Consider the following 25343-nt stretch of genomic DNA (forward strand, 5'->3'; position numbering starts at 1 on the left):
CTGTACTGAAGGTCAGTGAAATCACCTCCTCCCGCTTTTCCTGTTGCTTTTGGAGATTAACAAATTTGTCTGTACAGAAAAGGATGGCATAATTACCCAAGAACAAGAGGGACTTTGAATCTCAATCCTACACAACCCCAGTTCAGGGTTGTGAGTGAGCTGGGAGAAAAGCAAGGTTTAAGCCGCTTCCCTTCTTGGGCATTTCTCACGGGGCTGTTGTAAATACCATACATGCCTTCTTCCCACTACATGGTATTTAGGCCCCTTGTTTCTTCAGGAATTCCATTTAAGGGATGGTGCAACACAGATTTGGTTAACTCATTTTGGTTTCTATTTATATACAGTCATACTCTAACTACAGTACTGGCAGAAATTGCAGAACAGAGCCCGGTACATGGAAGCAGAAGCCTCATACCAAGCTGTGGTACCATATGCCACCGTCAAGCCATATGGCAAGCTGATCTCTCAAGCACAAACTTACCCCTTCTCCTCCTAGGAAGCTCAGTCTCACGAACAGCCTTAAGCAGACCTAAATGTCTTTCCTGCCTACCCAGGCACGGCTGAGAGCAGAAACTAGCCTTCCCACCAGCCTGGACAGCCAGTGGGCTGCTTTTTATCTGGCCCTTCCTAGTGAAATCATGTAACCTGAACACCCTTACCATGAAATTATAACTACCCCTGCAACTCTTTCTGGTCACTGGGATACACTGGCTTTCTCGTCACGGTCAGAAGTCATTCTCCAGGAAGATTCCAATAGCTGCACTTAGAAGCAGTAAAATAAGAAATAATTGGTTTTGCCACAAAAGCAATTTTTCCTTCTCCAAATTTTCCCTCTTCCTTACCCAAAGTAAACATTTCAGCAAAGTTTAGGTTCAACGAAGTGTTAGGTTTAATGTATCTACTTCCATATCCTCTAGAGATATAAACAGGATCTGAATACCAGGGGAAGGGTAAGTAGAGGGAAGCTTTCCTTCTTTTCAGTATGTTGTACCTGTTCAAGTTGGTATAAGAGGACAATGAACTTTAAGCTTGTGACACAGGACCTGTAAGGAAACAGGTCCTGAATAAAACTAATTTTCAGACAATCCGACAGTTTTCTCTTCTGCCCTACAAATTCCCTGGTACATAACAAGCTTCACAGACATATGGATTGCAGAAACAGTCCCAAATAAAACATTTTCCAAGTTATCTAAAACATACCTCAAACCAATTTTTTTCTGAGATGTTTAAGATATGTACATCATATAGAGTTGTGTGGAATAGAAGTTTCACTAACATTGTTTGAGATGAATTAAATAACTCACTTGAGGTTAACAGATGTTGAGTAATGTTGCCTCCTCCCAAACCCGTGCTGATAAAAACGATGAGTCATACTACACTAAATATTTACATTATTACTCCTTCATCCTAATACAGGTCTCTTCCAGACACACTGTGTGACTAATAAAAAACATCTTATGCCACATCCCCCAGTATTATCTTGAGAAAAATATCCCAAGTCTGAGATGACATGCACACAAAGGGCACAGTAAAGCATGGCCAAGACGCCTCACTTCTCAATAGATTCACCTTATTTCTCTGAGCATCACAATACATTCCATTTAACAATTATTTTGAACTAATAACTTTGGTGTTTGAGAACTTAGGAAGAAAATAAAATCCAATGGAATTTAGCTCAAAACTTTATGAGAGTTTACTTGCTTAAATAAAAAAGATATACACAGAAGTTGAGGTAAACACTGAAATTTAACCCAGCACCAGAACTGGAAAATGCAGAGGGGAGTTGTCTAAGGGTTTGCTTGGCGTACGTAGTTGAAACTGTACCACATCTTTCACCTCTTCTTCCTAAGAAAGCAAACAACTCAAGACACTTTAAAAATAGGAAAAACACATAATCCCTGAGGCCTATTTAGTCTCTGAGCTACCCAGACTGCTGAGCTGGGGAGGATCAGGGACCAAAATCAAGTAGATTAAGTACAAATAATCTAAAACCACAGTTAAGAAAAGAATGGATAAGATCTGTAAAATGCACAGAAAAGCCACTTTCATATGTTTTAAGATGTATTATCTAACGTGAGAGAAACAAGGGATGTACTTAAACTGTCAGAGCAACCTATCTTTCAGAATATTAGCAAAGTCTCTTGAGTCACTGCAGATATTTGACAAAGTTTAGAGCAATATACTGCACCCAAATTTGTTATGCACCCACATTTCCCACTTGCAAACAGGTTGTTCTTACAGTCAGAGAGCAGAAACAGCTCTGATTCCGGTAAAATTAAGCAAATTCGGAAATAAGTTATAACTAAATCTGAGCTGAAATGAGGCTTTTTGACTACATACCTCTTTGCCATGTTATGGTAGATGGGTCAATATCAAGGCGCGCAAATCTGCTGATCTCCTCTTCTGTTAAAGTCCCAGGATCAGTCTTGTTTATTCCCAGCCTCTATGCAAAAACAAGTTAAAGAAACTCAATGAAGTGGCTGGTTTGCTTCAACAGGTATAGCTCTGGCTTTTCACCCCCACTTTCAGCAAGCATTTTGGAAAGCAGCATGTCAGGACCAAAACTATTTAAAAAAAAAGCACACAGGAAACCACCTGTAACTAAAATATGGGCAAATGTAGATGGAGAAATGAAGAGGAAAAGGAGAAATACTCATAGGCCATTAAATTAACAATCTCTTTCTTACACAGAAGAAACTCTCAATGTAAACCATAGAGAAAATTCAACTTTTTTTTTTTTAGGTATAAGGAATCATTATACTAAAAATAATTCATAGTGAAATAATTCAGTTATATTGGAAATTATGATGCATGCATTTGAATGTTATAAAGCCAAACATTTTTTACTCAGCTGCAGCTCATGTGAAGAGAGAGAAATCCATTTCAACTGCAGAGACAGTTGGTATGTCATGAATAACCAAACCACTCCCTGTCCTCCCCTACCTGTTACCCTACACACAGTGTAAACAAGGACAAAACAAAAATACTCCAACATTCTGACGGAAAATTCCATGAGATCTACTCTGCCACAGAGGCAAGCAGGTATCATCCACATTTTAGTTTACTGTCTTTCAACCGAGCAGCACAAAAGCTTAAAATGTTATGAGAAACTATTTTTATTTTCAAAACAGAAGCTGATATTACCTCTATCCTCCTTTCCACCCCCAATTCCAAGTGCGCACTTAGCAGCTATCCATTGCCATCCACAGTGACTCTGAAACACCACCGGTCAGGACTCAACAGCCTACAACAAACATGGAACTGGAAGCAGACTGAAGCTGTCCTTAAGGTTCATATTCAAGGGGTTCATATTCTCCTTCCCCTGTGCTAGTGGACTGTGTTGCTGTCTCATTATTTATCAGAATGGCAGCCTCAAATCCAGATATGTTATTCATACATGAATCGCACAGGAAGCTCTTCTGGAAGCATTCAGGAAGCAAGATGGGATGCAAAAATATACTATGCACACAAATGTACTTCTACCCCTCAAAGGACGAATACTGTCAAAGTGACATCAATAAAACTCCAGAAGTATATGCTATAATAAACTTTCAAAACCAGAAAATATTGCAAAACCAAAGAATGTGAGCTTTCAACCATGACTTTACCATAATAGGAAAAGTATTTTAAAAACTCTAACTTTAATATTTCATCAGGAAAGACACAGCATTTATAAACATTATTGGTTCATTTCAGAGGAAAAGAATAGCAAAAATGTTGGTTATGAAAATAATATCAGACCCAGATCCTATTACTTGAAGGAGGATGCTTTTAGAAAAAAGTCTGGACTTGATAAATTCATGAGGAAGGTTTATACAAACTTTGTCCCATACATCAAATAATTTTAAACAAGTTGCATAAGAAAGTGCATTTTATGAAGAGATACTATAATTGAGGAGAGACTACATTAACAACTTACTCTCAGACGGGCAAGTTGAATAGCAGAAAATCCTCTCACACCATTAACTACTGGAACCAGTCTATTATACAAAGCCTAGAAAAAAACACACAAGAAGTTAATAAAATAAAAAAAGTTACAACTAGGAACTATTTAAATAAAAAGTTAATGCTTTTATTTTATTTAGACTAATTTCAGTAAGAATTTCCCAACCACTTAAGTTGTGGACTTCTGGTTAGCCGTTTAAAAAACCACTCTGAAAAGGTCATAGGTTTTTGAGCAACGCCTATCATTTAACAGTCTAAATCCAATTACTAAAATGACTGTTTCTATATTTCACCAAAAAAATTTGTATTATTTTTGAAATTGGGAACCCTTTAAAACTTTAACCAAGGTCCAATATTCAATTATAACTCTCATCTGCAAACTGGCCTAAATGCACACTTTTGTTGTACCAAGTAAAGGGGATATGACAACCTTGCTCAGTTTTAACACTGCAGCCAAAAAAAGGAGGCTCCTTCCTTTACTTTGTCCCTTTAAAGACTCAAGTCAGCATTTGTGTTAAGGTCACAACAGATTTAGTGGAGGGAAAAGGATGCAGTTTATTTTCCCCACAACCCCTTCTTCTTAAGGTATATCATACCCAACTACACATCAGAAGTATAATTTTTAACTTTAAAAGGCGTATACAAATTATTAAAAAGAATAAGATTTAGAGAGAGAGAAAACATCTTTTATCAGACTATTTAGAACAGTCTGAACTAGTTGACAAGGTTCTGGGCATAAGATCCTTATTTTAAAGACTATCTTATGATAGCTATTTGCCATAAAAAATATATTCTATAAGCATAATTTCCCAGCAGAACACAGAATGGCTTCAGCGATAGTTTCTGTTCACACGGTGAAAATATAAAAAGATAATCAACTTATTTTGCTTTGAAATGTAGTTTATTGAAAAATTGACAAGAAAAATGCCATGTGGATATTAGAAAATAATTCTCACCTTATCAGACTGAGTGTTCTCATGCAAGATCCTAGCATCAATAGCAGCAGCCAGCAAATTATTCGCAGCAGTTATAGCATGAATATCTCCCGTCAAATGAAGATTGAACTAGAAGGTGAAAACAACAACAAAATCTTTTTATAAGAAACCATTTAACTCAATTTATTAATCTCAGACAGATTAGCAGAAACAATCACTGCCATCTCCTTGAGGTTGCAGCACAGATTAGTCACCTATCAGTGTAGATGAACTATTATCAGGCTGAAAATACACCGAGCTATGCGAAGGACTTGTTTTCACCTGAGTACATAGTAAACTACCCTTAGTTTAGCCAAACAAAGCCACAGACATCTTTATTTGCTAAATGATCCAAGAACAAAAAGCCCAGGGCTATGGTTACACATATTAATACTAAATCAGTTTACTGTCAGTATTTACTGTTTGACCTGGACCAGAGGTGTAGATTTCTGCTGAATCCCCCAGAGCACACCGTGCGTGCCAGCTTTGGGGGTGTATGCCAGCTTTCTGCTAGCCACGGGAGAACAGCCCGTAGCTGATCAGGCATGAACTTTGCTGATACAAAGCTTGCCCAACAAAGTTTTGTGGAAAAATCTGAAATCAGCAGTTTAGATTAGATTAGGACTTGTGTTACATAGGTGCTGTATTTTTCACGTATCTCTGACAGAAGGAGGCCGAAGGTCAGTTTTAATTGCACTGCAGCACTGACTGCAGAGGGGCACTGACAGCAACAGATACCAGCCCCTGACTGTGCTCGCACTCACATACAACAGGGGATCAAAACTCTAACTAAGCCCTACATTAGGGCTCTGTTCGGACCAGCTGTGCACTTTCAAGGTGGTACTTCAGCAGGTCGGGCCATGGAGTGGTTTTGTTGAGCTCTAAATTAGACTCTTTTGGTGTGAAACCATTGTGTATTTCCAAACAAGCACTGTGAATATATGCATAAGCTTAGCCATACTATCCTTATGTGCCCCATTGGCCAGAGAATCTGCTTGCATTTTACGCTCTGGAAACCAACACAAAACTCTGCTGTCAACTACAGCATGCTGAAGCCCGCGGGTGCACTGCTAAGCCTGCTGAGGACAAGGGAGGGAGGCTAAGAAGGCACCCAACCGACAAGAAACACTACACGTGGTCTACATTTCATCTCTGTCCTTGACCCAGCCTGTCCATAAACGCGTGGACCACATAGCTTTACATTGTGAATGTTGTGCTAGGCAAGGGTGGACACTTCAGTCAGAGTATTGCTATTTTCACAGTGAGAGTATTTTGAAAGCATGCACCCAGCTGGTTCCTTCCAAAGCCAGCACATGATTTTCAGAAGCCCTTGAAGAGGGCTAGGGATGACGCAATCTTCAACAGAAATCCATTTACTTGTGGGTAGAGGACAGCTGCAGATTAATTTAGAGGTAAGAAAACAATTCTTTCACTTTGACAGTGCCAGGGTGCCGGGGGCACCACCTGCCCTGACTGTCCCTGCCCAGCCCCCCAGGGCTCCCCCATGGCCCAGGGCCCCACGTCAGCCCCGGGGGCCATCAGCCCCTGCCCCAGTGAGGCTGCAGCAGGGCCGGTCTCCAGCTCCCCACAGCCCTGCCCTGCCCACCCACCGGCCCCACGAAGTCAGGCCAACCCGTGGGCCCACATCCCAGCCTGGCCTTGGCCCATCCCCATGGAGGTGCCCAATGCCTGGGCTGGGGCTGCCCCAGTGCCCCCAGCTGCCTGCTCCTGGCTGGCAGTGGGACAGACCCTGGCTGCCAGGCCCTGCCTGGCCACCCCATGGGGAGCCCCAGCCCCTGCAGCTCCCCAACAGCCTGCACCTGTGAAAAACAATTTTTCACGGGAGACTTCTCTGTCTCATCACTGTTGTTGAGCCACATCATCTTCTTTTTACTTATCTAGCAAAAGTTGTGGTATTCACCCCTCCGCAGTATTCTGGGCATGTCTCACACTACCACAGGAGGGTCATCTTGGCTAAAAACAAGTCCATTTTGCCACACTCAGTAACTTCTGCTAAAAAGAAATATTAAATCTACATTTGAAAAAGAAATTTCCTCAACCCACCAGCCCTGGGTCTCCCTGCCTTTTTCTACTCCACCAGAAAAGTAATGCTTTCTCATTCTCTTTTGCAATAGATGTGGATATAAAAGGAAAAAATTAGCAGTAGCCATCTCTTTGTCTTGTATATTACACGTGGACAGCAGGCTTTCTTCCCAGGAAGCTTGTGAAGCATATCCGAGATGTTACAAACATGTACAGTATGCTGTGCAATGTTTCTGCACCCCCACTCCGCAGCCCCTTCACGTCACACAGCAGGCACGTGGAGATGGCAAGGACCACCCAATTCTCCAGGCAGACCATCGCCACCGACCAAGTGCTGCATCGGCCACCTCAGCCTACCCACCCCTCCTAGAGGGACAGGGACTTGCTGCCTCCCCTGCTGTCTCACCTCCTCCATGGGAATCACTTGAGCGTATCCACCACCGGCTGCTCCACCTGCACAGGACAGCATATGGTCACATCAGACTCACATCAGTTTTGGAAAAAAACAACCACTCTTAAACACACAAAGTGAAACATACAGTGTTGATGACACGTTACTCAGCATTTTGATTTCTATTAGGGGATCAATGATGCACGCAAATAAACAGGATTTCCTTAAACCTTGCTGGCTTTTTTCAGCAGGCAGTAAAAAGGGAATTCTTGATCTGAAATGAAAGCCTCCACGTGATGGCTGGCCCAGACTTTGGCTAGATAAGGGTTACCCTCTGCTCCTGCGCAGATTTCGGACACAGTCATGCACATGCAGCTGTTGGGTGGAAAGACATAGCAGTCACAAGCAAGCACTGCTTCTGAATGAAACCTTCACACTCCTGCCTGAGCGCTCCTTCCCCACTGCCTCTCAGGGTACAGGCAAAGGAGTTTGCTGTAGCCTACACACAAGTTGAGTGGAGGGATTAAAGCACTCACATGCACCAGTCTTGGCTGAGAAGCACCAAGCACCAGGAGCCTTCCAGCTGAAATCAAACTTGTTAACTTAAACTTCAGCAAAGCAAAGCAGAGCAGATGGGGAGCGCTTGCCCAGTTAGGCACCAATCTCAGCTGAGAAATGGCAAAAAAAAGATCGCATTACTTCCTATCAGCATTGAAGACAGGCTTGAACTCTGGCTGGCTCTTACCTGGCCCTCAGGCTCTTAAAGGGTTTCTAGGCAAAAAGGCAGCAGCCCATGATTAGGGGGGACAACTCAGAAGAACAGAAAGAAGAGGTTCAGACCTAGCCGAACGTATGATGCAGACACAGCTGAACCATTCGCATAACTGCCAACTTCCTTAGCTTGGATATATTTCAAATCAATACGAGTGGATTTAGGACTCCTTCTCAAGGAATAATTAAACAGTAACATTTAGAGACATCTTTAGAGAGTCTTCAAGCAGGGGAGTGGCTGGAACGGTGTGTACTCACACAAAACTCCTCCTGGCTAATTCATCCCCAAGCCTTTCATTATGTTTGGGCTTTATCTGCATTATCAATACACATTAAGTACGTGAACATAGATATGAACCTTGCATGGGAAGATGTGTGCAAGAAACCTTTATCTATTAGTTATATATCTATCAAAAAATCCAATATGCTACCATTCAGACAATCCACTGAGTTAGTGAAGTAACTAAGGAATTAAAAAAGGAAAAAAAAAAAAAAAGGAAAAAGAAAAAAAGCAGTATTTCCTTTTAATCTGAAAGAGGTCATAGAGTCTGCAAATATTATGTACCTTTAACTCCAAAAGTAGGTCCTTGGGAAGGCTGTCTCAGACAAGCAAAGGAATTAATGTTAAGGTGTGCAGTAAGCGCCTGAACGAGACCAATTGTGACTGTGCTTTTCCCCTCTCCTAGGGGTGTAGGGGTTATTCTAGCAAAACAAGAAAAAAGATTAATCAAATTCTTTGCTGATGTCAGCCTGGCTAAGGATATCAGAACTTACAGCTTTTGATTTCAATGAAGAATATTTGTACAGCAAATTTCAATAAGATTACTTTATCTCCACAAAAATACTGCCACAATGTTAGCCCCTAGCTCAAGCTGGAATGCTAATATACATGTGTCTTCTATTTAAGCAATTTACTATGATAGCAGAAAAAGAGAAGATTATTTTGGCAAAAGTTCTAAAAAGAATATATTGAATTTAGACATTTTTATTACAGCACAAAAATCTTACCAGTTTCATTAACAAACCATCCATCAAGATATTCTGAGCATGTACTAATACTGTTCTGTAGTAATGCATGAGATGTTTTATTCCCACTGCTCAAACTTTGAATGAAATAATAGAATATTTTAAATTAAATAACCAACACTTTTGTTTGTACAGCTCAACTATCCCTCTCCAGCTTCCACGTCATCATAACGCTCAACAATGACAGATCAACTGCTTTTTAAATAAAACAGGACACAAAAGTCACTATATTCAACTGAACATGATTTATTTCACACTTAGGTTTCGTGACATTTTTGCAGATTTAAGGGTGATGAGGGACAATTACAATCACAGTCTGACCTCCCATACAAAAGCTCAAAAACCTCATGCTACAATTCCCACATCTAGACTGTGATTGAACCAGGACAGAATTTTAGAAAGACATCCAATCTCGAATCAGACTTTAACCTCTACTCAAAGACTCTATTCTTGTCCCTTTAATGAAGGGACAATGACAGCTGATTTTGCAAGGAGAAAACTTCATCAGCTTTCTGTGAATGAGAGAGACCTCAGTTTAAGTGATGTCCTCTCTACTTTCAAGGTCAGCACATTTGGTTATGATCCACGTTAAAAGTGGGGGGGTGTTGGGTTTTTTTTCCTTTTTCTTTTTTTTTTCTTCCTTAAAGTATGAACACATCTCACATCTCCAAAATGCATTCAAATAATTCATCTGAGGCACAGCATTTCTCCTTCTGACTGGCAAAAGAAGAAAGCCCCAGCTCTTTTTCCATTCACACCGCTCTCACACAAGCCCTACTTTTTGGCGAAGTGTAACCATTCAATATCTTTGCTGCCTTCACTACCCGCAGAGAATTAAGTACCTTAGTGAAGACGACGTTAAGAACTAACGTTCATTCCCAAGGAAATACAAGCATGCACATGCATCCTAAGTCAGAGGAACCCTTATCCCATGACCTCTTCAAAACTTGAGCTAAAACATCTAGCTCTAATTAGAAACACTTCCTTTCCCAACTAGTAATTTTTCCAAGATATTGCTATCCTCAGATCACAATTCAAATGGCATAAAAACATTAGTAAAATTGTCAAATGCAAGGAGACATCTGTGTTGTCTTTTTGCCTTTAAGATTCAACTTAGTTCAGTTTGTTCACAGATTGACAAAAGCCCTTCTTTGTCACACAAAATGTAAACACATGAAAAACATTAACTTGTCACAAACCTATCTTTTATATCATCATCGGATCCTGGTTTTTTTGTTAAAAAAGAAGCCTTTGTTAGATATGTCTGGAAAAATTTGGGCAGTAGGAGACAAGCCAAATTAACATCTTCTATATTGTTCTAGGAAAGAATTTTCCTATTCAGAAAAGTAATGTTTTAACTCAAGTTCTAGTGAAATCAATGGGTTTTAGTGCATCTGGAAGAGATTCCCTGAACTGAGACTCTTCAGAAATAGTATTTTGTCTACTGATAGCTTTGAACTACTCTTATATGACCATGTAGCACATGGGTTACTTAATTTGGGCATTTGTTTTTAGTAATTTTGTCCCACATTTATAACATCATGTTTGCCAACCATCAGATTCCAAAGCATCATCAATAACTTACTATCCAGACTATTTTGTCATCCCGCCTTCCTAGAACCACACTCTCTTGACTTAAAAGGGAATTCACAGATTTTTAGCAAAGTATCTATGTAGAGCCAACAAAAGGTGGGAGTTTTAGAGCATATCCTGAGAAGAATCCATTTTATCTACTCTCAAAAGCCATTTTATCTACTCTCAAAAGTGATTTGGGTCCCTGTCATCTTTTTATCCATACTATGCCTTCTTGTTTCCTTCTGATCTACCGCAGGAGCACAGAATGCTACTTCCATTTCTTTCACTTTCATGTTTGCAGATCCTAGAAGAATGGGTACTTTTTAATCTCTATGCTGTCGTAACAGCAAGCCCTCCCGGTTTTACTGTTGCTACAATGATAGCTTCCGGCTTTCCCACCACTATTTCTTCCATCTCCATTTTGTCCCAGATCCTTACTTTTGTACAAAGATGCTTCCTTCAGAGCACCACAGCCAGGTTAACTCACTTTCACTACCAGTTTCACCCTCCTGACTACTGTTCTAACACTGGTTGCCCCAAACCCATTCAAATCATTATTAGCATGGTTTCTCCTTGCTCCTTGTTCTCCTACCGTCTCATTCACTTTTGTCTATTGCCCTAATCTCATTTACTTGACCCTCTTATTCCTGTGCACTAAAGCCAGATTTAAAGCATATATGAGTAATCTTGAGGCATTACTGCACTCATTCAAAGACTTAACAAGATAATAACTCTTTAAGCTATTAGTTATTTAAAAAACAAAACAAAACAAAAAATCCACGACCAAAAAGCAAACTATTCTGCTACGAAAAAGACACCTATAACTGTTTACTGGAAGTTACCAGTAAAGGACTTCCCACAAACCCCAAAAACTCCATGCACACAATGTCTACGCTGCTAACAGAACAACTTATATTTGCAGTGCTTCCTGTTGGTGGTTACCCCTATTTCTGAACACCAGACACATGAAGTTCACATTCAAGAGAATTCAGAGACACCATCGCTAGGTTATTTACTCAAGTGCAGCTCAAAACATGGCAGAAGGCTGAGCTGGCATGCACAGCTGCACAGGGACTCTTTACAACTCTTATGAAACAAGCAAAATCAAAGATGCAGCCTACTACTCAGTAAAGGAAAGGAAATTGGAATTGACAAATACATAACCAGAAGGTATGTTCGTAGTTGCATGAAGAATAGTATCTACTTGTCCCAGAAGATACACACAATCAAGCACCACATTACTAAAATGCTCTGGTAACCTGGCTGGCCTATTCTAAATGACTATGTAAAATGAGCCAGAAAGCACTGGGAATTTGCTATGGGAAAGACCTTTTTCCAGAGAACAAAAAGAGAAACACACCATTGCTCATTGATCAAACTGGGAGGACCAGATCTTGCCTCTGCTGAATTTCCAGTACCTTGGTACTCTGCACCAGCAACATCCCTACTGAGAATGTGGAACTCTAGGAGAACCAGCCTCCACCAAAGTGGGGGTAAAAATGAACTAGAGCAAGCTTATTTTCACCAGTGTACTCATGCAAGCACACAACGGTTTGCAGCAGTAAACAGACATGTCTTTGCAGACAGGACCTTGACTTCATCAAATCTGCTTGGCTTTAACAGCCTACACTTTCAATGTGTTCCTCAGATGGGTTTGTTCATTTTAATCTGTTCTCTCCATTCTGAGAAGCCTTAGCTTTCCTGGAACTAAAGTTAGTCAGATGAATATCTAAAGGCTCAAAATGTCTAAAGACAGCTGTGATGGAGGAAGAAAACCAGCAACCAGACTTCCATAAACAGTCTACAGCACTTGGGTAACACTCTCCCAAGAAACCTCATCCACTGCAGCAGGTAAGAACAGGCACAAACCCCTGAGAAGTCAAAACCAGGAACCAGACTTTTCAGTTTCTTTCCACCTAACAGAATTAACAAAACATGAGGACTCTGCGAATCACACTATTCGGGGAAGCCAGACTGCTCCAGACAGTTCACTTACCTGTCCCCAACTTCTCATCTTACATGAGATGCCCTGGCAGGACACCTTTGATTCTCAGAGGCTCAGTAGCAGCCTGGAGACTACAGGATAAACCTTAAGAGCTAAACAGCTATTTAATAGTTTCAATAGTTACGAGAACCTCAGTTTTAAATATTAGTTTAAAAAAAAAAGCCAAACAAAAAAAACCCACAACACCCCTCCGCCCCTGAAATTAAGAGATATTTCTATTCTAATAATTTCCTTAGAAAGCTTATTTTAAATATCATCCCTTTTGTACCTGGCCTACTTTGATCAGTTTTTATAAATAAAATAATCCACTTAAGCTGTTTTGTGGACATTGAGATGTTTTTGCTGGCTACACTACTGAGCCTACACTCTTGCAACTTAGGTCACTAGCTCGCATGAGTATAAAATTACAACTGCCAATGGCTAACTTTAGCTCAATTGTGCAATGCTGTGTTTTGACCTTATGCAAATCTAGAAAAAAACCTCCTTTAAAATACAGTAAATTTTAATGAACCTCAAGAGACTTTTACACCCATTTGCATTATTCTTCAAATTTCTTTAATATGTTTTCAATCTAAACACAGAAACCCCACAATCATTTTCCTCCTTAAAACTTTTTACTTTGCCACCTACCAAGCAGTCACCAGCTCCTTGGCAAAGCCTTCCATAACATTGGAAAGCCTTCTCTCTTTATGTATATCAAAACAAAGATAAGAACATGCAGACTTTTTGTTTGTTTGTTATACATCACATTAGCTCACAGTGGAGCTGTTTCTGTGGGAAAGCTCCATGAGGTCTCCCAAAGAGAAAATAAACAAACAGTGAGACGATACACTGCACCAGCTGTAACCTCCTCACAGCTACCCCAGCCGTCATGACTCCAGCAAGAACTTTACTGGATATGTGACAATTCTTCTCTTTCAAATTTCCTATCTTCAACTCATCAGTATCAGCAATTTCAAAGATTTTGAGAAGTTCACCATTCCCGTGATCCACATGGAAACCTGCGAAGCCTAGCTACAGAGGGCATGGACAATCGAGTTCCCATAAATGACAGCCTCACTTACATACATCTCCCATCCAAGATTACAACTGTCAGAAACTTATTTCTGAGCACAGAAGTGTTGCAACTCCTGTCACTTCATTGAGGTGAGATTATGACAACATTGCAGTGGCATCTTCAAAATGGGACTGGAGCTTCTACATACGAAAGCACAGTGATCACTGTGAACCTAAAATGACTGAACAAAGCCAGGAACAGAGTGAGGAATCCGTAACTACAAACTCTCAAAAGCCAACGAAGACCCATCCAAGACAATCCCAATCATGATGAATACATGACAAACTGTCTCAGCCACGACTTTGCTTTGGACTGTCAGATGTTTCAGTGCATCAACACAGTGGTATTTTCCCCCCTTAGTCTTCCCTGTATTTTTCCTTTTTTTTTTTTTTTTATGTCTACCGTTTTTCTTACCTTTTAAGCACCTTGTGGCCCAAGAAATACAGTGAACAGACATACAATCCAATACGTACCCATTAGAAGTAAAATGCAATTCCAAATCTGAAAATTCTGTCCCTAAGATATTTACCATCATGCAACTTGTACAAGCATTAAGTTAGTATTTATCTCCCTCCATTTTTATCTTACCAAAAAGGTAGTTCATCACAAAACAATCTGTTAATGTTAGGTGAAAAGTACTGATTTTAAATTTCCCAGCATTCAAAATCCAACACACTTCTTACTAAGAGCAACATTATATTTCATAATTTTTCCACATTCTATTATTCCTCAGCGTGCATTTTTGAAGTGAACAAGTTTCCAGAATTAACTGGTAAAAGCCACAGCAGTGGAGCATTTAAAAACAAAATGCTGGAACACACAGAGTCTAACAAATTTTAGATGTAGTTTCATATTGTGTTTACAAATATGCTATCTACATGCTTGAATGCATGATTAAGTTACCCTGGGCACTAAACTTAGCTACTAGGTCATGCACAAGCTTCGTTCATTTGCATGCTCTCAGCTTGCAGTGAATGGGAGGCAGTTTGAGTTAATCTTGAAACGTAATTTTCTTTTTAGTACACTAAAAGCCTGTATACAGGCAGTTGATGCCCAAGAGCTAATTACTCCATGATAACTCATGGCTCTGACCCCAAGGTGTCGTAACACAAGCCCTATAACAAGTCACACACGTGAAAAAAAAAAGTGAGAATGAAAAAAAGTGAAAAGAATGCTGTCCACACAGAAGAAAATGGAAAAGTTATGAAGAAACTAAGTCTTCATCCTATTTTGGGGTGACATGATCTGTTAATCAAGCTGCAATTTTTCAGCATACAAAGAATGTATTGGATGAGGCATTTAGGCGTATTTGTGTGCACTCAGAAAGCGCAAAGACGACCTTCCAGTTAGTAGCAGCTTTTTAAAAAGTCATAAATACAGCTATCCTTAGAGATAAAAAGGTACGTTTGGTTGCCTTTTGCTATTCAGAACAATTTTGTGCTCTAGCACATCAGGAATAAGCTAGAAGAGCATTTGCAGCAAATATTTATAATTCCTAGACATCATGAAACATTTAAACCTGATTGTGGAATTACAGGCACAAATGTCACTGGCTGCATCACGGATGGAGGTTGGAGATTTTGCAGCTTGTTGAATACACACACTTTTCACTCCCTTCACATATGAAAAGTTCACATAATACATAATAAATATTTCCATCAGACCAAATACCCTGAAGTATAAGCATATATCTTAAATGTTTCCACTGAAGCACTGAAAACTTATTTTGAAGACCTATACTGCATCATTCTAAAAGAATTTCTAAATATCTTTGGTTATTGTGAACAAACATCATAATCCAAATGGCAGGTTCTGGTTGACCTTGCCTTGGCAGGGAGAGGATGAAGAAGGCAACTGAGGATATTATTTCACTCCCCGATTTTCACACTTGAGTGATATTCAGTTTTCATTATACTGAACATTTCCCCACCAGATGCAGTTCCCCACTTTTCTTAAAATCATTGTCTGCCCTAGTCATTTCAGCAAATGAGAGCAGCTGAGAACACATAAACACAAGTTATATATATATTTTATATGTACAATATTTCAAAGCCAGACTTTGAACTGTCTCAGAAGAGAACTTCCCACTATCGTAGCCACCTTGCCCAGGCACTCCTCCTGCAGCAGATGCGGCTTTGTACTCACTCCACCAGACGCAATGACTTCAGAGAAGTTACAAATAGCAACATGTTGCATAATCAAGTCGTGTAGGTACCAAACCCAGCCATTTGTTTGTGAAACACAGTTGAGTCTCTGTACACGTTATATGAACTTAAGAAGATACAATTTTCTATTTGTTGCCAGCTTTTCACCTTGCTAGTCAAAACTTACCCATTTCTTCCACATGTATATACGCTTCTGTCTGTGCCAACAAAACAGCATTCAGACAATTGCTTGAGATACCTTCCCTGAAGAAGACTGGGAGACAAAGCAGTGTGAAGAAACCTAAGCACTGGTGCATACAATCTGACGCAACTAAAATCCACCTGCATGGGGCTTTGCATCATGCTATCTTCCACCTCCAGACATTTTCAAATAACCTCTGCTTCTGTGAGGCTCTGCTGCTAGAGAAGCCTGGCACAGCCTGCAGCATGGCACCCAACTGATGCAGTTGACAACATGAGCCTGAAAGTACACGGTAGCAACTTTCTTCAAACTCAGCCAAATGCTGAATCTGCTGTTCTTTCTCCAAAGCAGCAAAATACAAAATGAAACTCTACCAAAGGAAACAAAGCTCAACCGGCTATTACTTCCTTCTCTTAAACAACTGCTCCAACGTCCTCCAGGAACATCTTTAGACATTGCAGGTCTGTCACATAGCTTTGAAGACAGCTTCGTAACTTTGCCTCAGCTTTGCAACATCAAGTCTCTCAGTCTACAACGGCTCCATCTCAGTGCCAGAAATCCAGGTTGTGCCCGCAGGAAGGTAGTAAAGCGAACAGTTTGTGAACTACTACCCCAGCTGAGGAATCAGTAGATCAAGGCAGTTAAGAACAGCCTTCTCCTTCTGGATCAGCCTAAAGCTGTATTTTAAACCTGATTGCTTTTACTTACAAGGAAGCAACCATATAGATTAATTCAGAATATAAAGAACACGTTGCAATTTAAATATTAATGAAAACCTTCGCATGTTTGTTCACAATTAGAAGTTGCCACTTAGCAAACCAGGTGAATGAAAAAATGTTATGTCACTGAATGCAGAAAAAACACGTAGCTCTTCAGAAGAGAAGCGCATAATTCCTGCTGAGCATAGCATTTGCTATAATTGTGGGAACAGCGAGCAGGATAAGCCTTGCTGGAGACATGTCTACATTTCAGAGAAAAAACATGGCTTTTTTAACTTTGTAATCTGTTCTTCAATAAAAAAAGTATTTATTGTTAATATCAACCCACTAGCATGTAGCTTCTGTTAAAGTTTGTTTATAAACAGCCACAATACATGCAGACTTAAACATTCAAGTTAAACATTTAAAATTCTGATAAAAGAGTAAGAAAAACTCCACACACCAACAGATAACATTTAAGAAGCTTAGAACAAACTACCTTTTATAAAATATTTTACTTCAGTAATAACAGTTTGGAAGAAAAGTTGTGTTACTTCAAAAAATTTCAAAAACTGATCGCTTTCAGAAGAGAGCAACATACAGCCGAAAACATTCAGGGTTCTTATTTGTGCAGTGTATTAAAAAGATGTAAGCTGCATGTTTATATTAATATGAGTGGAAAGAGTGGACATTAATGACATTACTGTGCATTCTTACCCAGCAACTAGAACATATTTTCCATCTGGTTGATCCTTTAACCTTTCCAGCAGGGACAAACGTACTTTGGCTTTGGTTTGGCCATAGATCTCAATTTCATCTGTAAGCAATCCTATCTCCTTGGCAAGTACATCAACAGCTTTTGGACGCTGTGCTCGGGAAATCTCAATATCACTGGAAAAGAAAACAAATAGGAGCCAGGAGATTTCTCTCAGCTTAGGTGGTCAACGACAGAGCACAAAACAACAGCAAATACTCCAACAATGGGGTTACTGTAATCAGTTTTTCAATCCTCTCTCACATTTTATTAACCAAACCTAAATATTAGCTAACACCTAATATAACATTGAAAATCATGTGCAGTGTTTGTTAATTGTTAGAATTTCACAGACTTCTCTCGTTTAATCAGATTCCAAATATTACATAATGCTTCCATATCAAGCTAGAGACGTGTCTGCTGGATGCTCAAGCATGTCCCACTGGAATGGATGTTTCTGGTTCTGTTTTTCTTCCCCTCCCTCCCAGTATATTTCAGCACATACACTTTACTAAGAAGCACATACATTCCTTGGCCAACAGTCACATAAACACGTTAGCTAAACCTGATGCTTGTGCATGTAGCGCCTTTCATCAGAGGGTACCGCCAAGCAAGCTAAGCCTTGCTACTCCCCCATGAGGGCACCAAAGGAAACAAGACATTTGAAGATCAACTCATGCACTTCTAAAACACAGCTAAATTGAAAATGGCCACATAGCAGGATTTTAATGCACAGGGTCAGGCCAGAAGTCCAGTCAGCTTATGAACTATTTCCAGCAAGGACTGTGAGTGGCAGCTGAGGCAAGAGAACAAGCATGGAGCAAGCACACCTAGTAGATTGCCTGAGGGGAGGTGGCTGTAGGCTGGGGGACACTATTGTATCTGCAATTCCTGACCTAGACCACCTGGAGTCTTTGGATTTAATACTCCTTCATGGATTTTTCGTTTGTGAGCTTGACCTAGTTGCTCCTTATGTCCACATAAGCGTTTAGCAGCTGCAAGCTCCCGTGGCAGTAAAGTCCAGGTCCCGGCACACAAGATGTGAGGAGTTGTCTCCTTTGGCTTTGAATTGCTCACATCATCACAAAAGCAAGTTAAAAAATTACCAAGAGATTAATTACTGTCAGCCTAAACAGGCTAAATTCCTTCCTGCAGTTTCAGTTGATTACAACATTTTTAAGATAGAACCTGGCAATGGGATCAAAGCTAATGTCCTGAACTTTCAAACAGTCTGCAAGACCTCAAATATCCACAGATGAACACAGAACTACTGCCAGATCTCAATTCTACTTGTGGACTTCGGCTGTTCTACATCCACCAGCAAATGATCAGTTTGTGCCAACTTAATTGCTTGTAATTCTTTGAGGATATCCTAAACTGGGACCATTATTCAACTCTAATTCTCGAGTATCCCACTTTTGCACCCTGCAGCTGCTAAGTGAAATCCAGAAATCATCCATCCAAACAATGACATAATCCAGTACTACAGGACAAGAAGCTACTCAGTCACAGCACTCAGTGGTTGGGTTGCAGACCATTTCATTGCATATACTAACCTGGAATCTGCTTTCTTTCAAAGACATACTAAGCGCATCCTCTTGCATAGAAGGATATAACTTTGGCTTTCTTATGCATTACTTGAAACACAACTAGCCATAAAAAAAAAATGTATCAAGAACACAAGATGGAGTGGCTTACAAACATCACATGACAAACAGTATTTAAAGTTTTCATTCAGAAGTCTCCCTATAAAAACAACTTGAGTCCCAGAAAAATATTGGGAAGTTGATGACAGTGTGGTCCCTTAAAGATTTAAGCAAGGAAAATTTGTAGGGTGACTATTCTCCTATTAAAGCAATTGATGCATTTGGCAAGGGGAGAAGGATGTAGACTAATATGACAGAAAGTTAATCTGCCTTTTTTTTTTTTCCTCCTGCTAAATGTATCAGTCTTGTTAATAAAAGACAGAAGCTATTATTTCAAATCTCAGGCCAGACTATCAAGACTCCCTGCAGCAATCTCAGCCCTTCCTATTTCCCTCATCTCTTGGGCCACAAATGCCTCCCCCTCAGAGTTCTAGAAGAAACGATGAGGCTTTTCCCACCCTGCAGGTACCACTACTGGCAAAAAGGAAGAAGCAAAACTAACCAAGCTGTACACTTATAAATAAATTAAAACGTAAAGAATTTATAGATAAATAAAATCACAAATATTTTTAGAAGTCAAGTAAAATTGACAGTGGATGCTAACAGTTCTCCATTGGTAAAACCACTGCTGTCGTTATTTTCCCATCTGAAATTCCCTCAAGAACCTTCAAGGCAACTAGACTTTTAACAACTTAGAAACCCTTTAATGACAGATTGCACACTGATACACGCAATAAAGTGATAAAAGGCATAATTTCACAATGAATTGATGTTTATACCTTAACTACTACTGGGGCTAAACAACACATATGAAATGTTTACATCTAGTCTACTATTTCTAGTAAAAGTATGTTCTAAAACACGGGAAATTAAAGATTTGCTTATAAGTAGCAATTTAGAAGTCTACATTTGTAGCTAGCTCTTTCAGTTTGACAATATATTCTCTATATTGGAAATACCAGAATTATTCAATAAGTTACGTTATTCAATATTGCTGGAAATGTGCAACAGCAGTTCTTCTGCATGAGTGAGAATTGTTAAACAAGAAGTCCACCACTGACAATGGTAAGTCATAACTTACAAAATATAGGAAAATTTAGAAGATGGGGGAAGGCTTTACATCTACTCAGCCTGTGTGCTGGAATTTTTTTTACTGCATATTTGTAAGAAAATCTTCCGTTCCATTTCCAATATCTTTGGAAATATTTCAATTAACACCCAGATTTCACAGAAATCAAAAAGCAGATGCTCCTAGTTTTAGTGCTTAAGCAGCTTTGCCTCATTTTCAATGAAAACTCCCATCTGTTTCCTCCCAACGTGGTGTATTACTGTAAGATTACATTTTATTGCAAGATACTTTCCATCTGATGAGTTATTTTACGTTTAAAAGAAAAAAAGACATAAAGCTATAGACTTATCAAATAAATGAAAGTCCTATTACTGTTTATATTATATGCCAGTATATATTAATTATGTAAATATTTATGTACTAAACACACAATGTCACAGAGAGGGTTGGGAATACTTTTTTTGAGAGTTTTTTTCACCATCACACTCATGACATCACATGCTTTAATCTACCTTCTAACTGTATTATTTAAGGATAGATTTTTCAGGCTTTAATTCTAGAAATGTGACATGCTGGCCCAGGAAAAGCTCAAGCATTTCTTCCCCCTTGCGCCCCCGGGTACAATAGAAAACTCATTCTTTTGGCATCTCTGTTTTAAATTACAACTGCGTCCATTTGCATTAAACTTGTAAGAGACAGTGAAAACTGAATCAAAATGCTTAGAAAACATTTTCCAAAACACAGCAGTGGGATTCAGAATTACAGAATCACAGAGTGGCTGAGGTTGGAAGTGACCTCTGGGGGTCATCTGGTCCAACCCCCCTGCTCACACAGGGCCACCTAGAGCCAATTAGTTGCCCAGGACCGCGTCCAGGTGGCTTTTGAATATCGCCAAGGAAGGAGACTCCACAACCTCCGGGGCAATCGGTGCCAGCGCTTGGTCACCCTCACAGTAAAACAGTGTTTCCTGATGTTCAGAGGGAACCTCCTGTGTTTCAGTTTGTGCCCACTGCCCCTGGTCCTGTCAGTGGGCACCACTGAAAAGAGCCTGGCTTCGTCTTCTTTGTACCCTTTTATTTATATACATATAAATGTGTACATATATATACACACACACACATTGATAAGATCCCCCCGAGCCTTCTCTTCTCCAGTCTGAGCAGTCCCAGCTCTCCCCGCCTTTCCTCCTATGTGAGGTGCTCCAGTCCCTTTATCACCTGCATGGCCCAGAAGCATGCACACAAATAAGCACACAAAAATTTCAAGGCTTTCCTACAAGGCAGAACCTCACTTCAAGTCGTTGGCTCCTCTCTCCACCAGCCAACACAACCAACACGCAGCAAAACACTTTAGCACACCAAAGGGCTCAGGCTGCTCTAAATGTCAGAGATGTCAGCAACCATGCCAAGGCAGACCTAAAATCCCTGCGGCTGGATATGAGCCTTGGGAGGTGAATGACAGAAACTGATTGAAAAGATTCTGGCTATGAGAATAAATACGCTTCCTGCTTTTCACATCTACACAGGAATTTAAAAGTCTAACGCAGAAGAAAGTACTTCTACTGAGGGAAGAAAACAAATACAAGATCAAATGCCACTGAAATCACTGGGCCTTAACTAGGTCCATAAACACCTTCCTACATTAGGGTTTAGCGATTAGGAGCTTCTTATATTTTGTATTTCCGTTGACATGCCACAAGGCTTCACCTCCCTCCCTCAATGAAACCTTCCAGCTTTAGGTCTTCATTAAACAAAGCTTGGCTCCAATGCACATCATAAAAGTAAAAATTGATAGGAAACAGAAGGACATGGCCACAATGAGGCATATAACAAAAAGGCACAACATGTAGTCCACATAAGCAGATTAAAAAATAATTAGGCACGGACCATTTTTAAGTTCATTGTCACATTTAACACCTGCCTACTCTTTTTTTTTTTAATTTAAAAAACACCACTTATTACCTGGGCACTGGGGAGAGGGGCTGCAGTTTCAAGCAGCGGAGGTCCCACTTCCTGTACTGCTGGGACTGGATCCATCGCTCCGTGTTTTTTACCATGTTCTGTTTTTAAACAAGAAAACAGCACACATCAGCTGCATCATAAATGCTGAACGCTAATTTCAAATGATCTCATGAGTATGTTGAAACAGCTTTTATGGCAAAGGCTAACAAAAAACAAACTTAAGAATCTTTCCCTTTCATGGTTTTAGGATGAAAGAAAAAAACAACCACTGCACTATTACTGTCCTATTGTTTGTCCACATTTCAGAAAGAGACAAGACCATTAACACGTAAGTGGCAGAGAAAAGTCACTAATTAGGCACTTGGAGATTTTCTTCTGGTAAAATGGAGAATTACTTTTATTCTCTCACACCTTAAAAATAATGGAAGATATTAATTGTTCAGTGACTGACTCATGCTGCTTCCACATAAAACAACAAACTTTTGGACCCTTTCCATCACGCCACAAAAAATGTATGCAGATATAATTAATCTTCACTGTCTTACCAGTATAAGTAACATTAGTCTATTGATACAAGTGCTTCTGCCAAGCTTTATTGTAATCATCAGAATTATGACATGTTTGATTTTTAATTTACCTTTAACTAACAGGCATGACTCATCCTAATTGATTAAGAGTTGCTATTAAAATGGAAGGCAGGTAAGATGTTCAAAAGAGCAAAACAAAAATTAAAATCTAAACTGTAGAAGTAATTTCTACAACTTACAGAAAAAGCAACAAATTTACAATGTTTGAAGTTACACTAACCTGCATTCGCATTGCTATTGCAAGAGAACCAACAGCGTTTTCAGCAGCGTGGTTGTTTTGCTGACCATAGTTGTGTTTCTCTGTAAAATAGAAGTATTGCACTAATAAATCACAAAGCTTTTGTGAGTGGGAGCATGTGTATTTGAAAGCTATGTCCAAAAAAAAAATTTCTGAACGTTGACTTGAAATTTTGCAATGTCACTGACAAAATTATAGGTGGCTTCTTTAACACTTCAAATGAAATCACCCAGGAGGATGGATATAGTGTGAAAATCAGAGAGCAACTGTATGCTCTATGCTCTGAAGCATATTATGCAAACACACAAACGCATGTGATGGAGCATAAACATACTTGAAAAAGAAAATAAGGAACACAGGGATTAATTCCAGGATCCAAATAATTGCTTTTGAACAAAAAGAAAAAAAAAAAAGCCAGACAGCTGTGAGGATTTGAAAAGCTATATATTTTTTTAAACAGAACACCTTAATGAGCATGGTAAAGAATGTCTTCTTTTCCACACACTTATTACAGCGAGAGAGAACAATGAAGTTATCACAAAATACTACATAGGATTATTAACCAATGGGATTTATATAACTTGGAATCAGAACATGCAAAATTTTTTGAGCAGCAGAAGTTATCTTCATCAATGTGACATTAAAAGTAGATATTCTGAAGAGTCTACACAATTCAGAGTGACTCCAACTTCAGAGAGTTATAATTGTTTCTAGTGGCAATATGTCTTATAATAATCATACATTAGCTACCCGAACTAAACATATTATTTTGTCATTTTCCTGTAATCTGTCTTTTGGCTTGTTCTTCTGTTGTTGCTTATTGATTTTTATCTAAGATGTAATTTCTCCAAAATTCACATCCTAGTCTCTGTGCGCATATCAAGGCCCTAGTTGCATTTTGAAGGGCGTAGACATAATCGTAATAAAAAATAACAACTGTATGCTGACAGCTTTAACCTTTCCCCCACAGGGGAACTGAAGTGCAAACCCTGACCTGGTCAAGCTCTCACTCTACTCAGCCCATCCATACCGATCCTAAAACACTCATGTTGCCTTGCACAATTACCCCTCCTGACGAGCGTCCCGGCGGTGGCAGGGCACGGACACCTCAGGCTGGAGCCAGAGTGGCAGGCAGAGGCATGCAGAGGAGCCAGCACAGCACCCCACCGCACCACACCCTGCTCTAGCCCACTATCTCTCACACCCATCACCAAGAGAGCAAGAGACCCTTTCTGCAGACACCCTCAGCCTCATTCAGTGTGTTTTCTAATCCTTTCTCAAACTTTCTTGCCAGCAGGCATCTATACGTCAGTGACAAAGCTAACCAAGCAGAAGGTGACAGTCCTGACACTAAACTCTAATTAAGAAAGTATCTGAAAAGTCCTTCTACTTGCATTAACACTTGCCATTTAAAAAAAAAAAAAAAAAAAAAATCTTCTGGAGACACTCAGTTTTAGACTCAGACAGAGGAGCTTTACTGGAATGGTCTATCACAGTCGTAAGTTGACTGTTGTTGCTTTGAGACCAGGCTGGGAGAGCTGCCAAAGAGACAAATGAAGTAGGAAGAATGAAGTTTAAAATCCCCTTTCAGACAGCTGTGCTTTACAGAAACATTTTGACTTTTTATGTTATTTGGCTTACTATGACTTCTTTATCAAGGCAGAGCTAGCACATGTGTAAGTACATATCAGAATTAGACATTTCCCTTCAACAAACTACTTCTCTCAGGCTGCCTATGCTACACGCTCACCCCACAAAAATGACTAACCAGGCTTTTATAGGGGTGAAGGTGAAGCTAGAGGTGAAAGTCATGCACACATAAGCTAGCAAGACAATCACAGGATTGCAACAGCTCTCTTAGGATAAATTTTCCAGATGGGAGCTGGAATAGCACTCTCTGCTTTGGATTATGGCCAGAAGATCAGCTGAACTGCAGACATCATGCTCCCTCCCCTGACTCACCCTAACGAAGGCCCATCCGCCCATCTATTCGTACCCTATTGTGCAGATGGGTGAGAGTTGCTGTCATGCACTACCTGTCTGCTCAGGCAGCTTAGAACAGAGAAGAGGTGGGGAAATGGTTGAATTTCCCACTAACCTACTTAAACCATATGGGCTTCAGCTTTCAAGTGCCCCCAAAGGAGTTGGACATCAAATCCGAAATAATTTTGGCACCCTTAAGTTTTATTCAGAAACTTGATTTTCATTTCTCTACATTTACATATATTTTCCTGCAAGACACTACCAGCACTCACTT

General features: G+C 39.8%; 1 protein-coding gene across 2 annotated transcripts in view; it reads right to left on the minus strand.

The window, feature by feature from the left end:
• The window catches only part of MTHFD1L (methylenetetrahydrofolate dehydrogenase (NADP+ dependent) 1 like), a 157815-nt gene that overhangs the window by 112852 nt on the left and 19620 nt on the right, over positions 1 to 25343 (minus strand). Inside the window, exons 8-15 of one of the 2 annotated variants that reach the window (XM_076333851.1) lie at positions 23069 to 23148; positions 22262 to 22359; positions 17549 to 17722; positions 8690 to 8826; positions 7369 to 7415; positions 4902 to 5009; positions 3920 to 3994; positions 2341 to 2443 (exon numbers count right to left, since the gene is read on the minus strand). In XM_076333851.1, the coding sequence (XP_076189966.1) occupies positions 2341 to 2443; positions 3920 to 3994; positions 4902 to 5009; positions 7369 to 7415; positions 8690 to 8826; positions 17549 to 17722; positions 22262 to 22359; positions 23069 to 23148 (822 nt within the window). Of the gene's footprint in view, positions 1 to 2340; positions 2444 to 3919; positions 3995 to 4901; positions 5010 to 7368; positions 7416 to 7889; positions 7916 to 8689; positions 8827 to 17548; positions 17723 to 22261; positions 22360 to 23068; positions 23149 to 25343 lie in introns of those variants that run through there. The other variant, XM_076333852.1, reaches the window with a different exon arrangement.

The sequence above is a fragment of the Aptenodytes patagonicus genome, chromosome 3 (assembly GCF_965638725.1).
Source record: "Aptenodytes patagonicus chromosome 3, bAptPat1.pri.cur, whole genome shotgun sequence".
In the NCBI taxonomy this organism is placed as follows: Eukaryota; Metazoa; Chordata; class Aves; order Sphenisciformes; family Spheniscidae; genus Aptenodytes; species Aptenodytes patagonicus.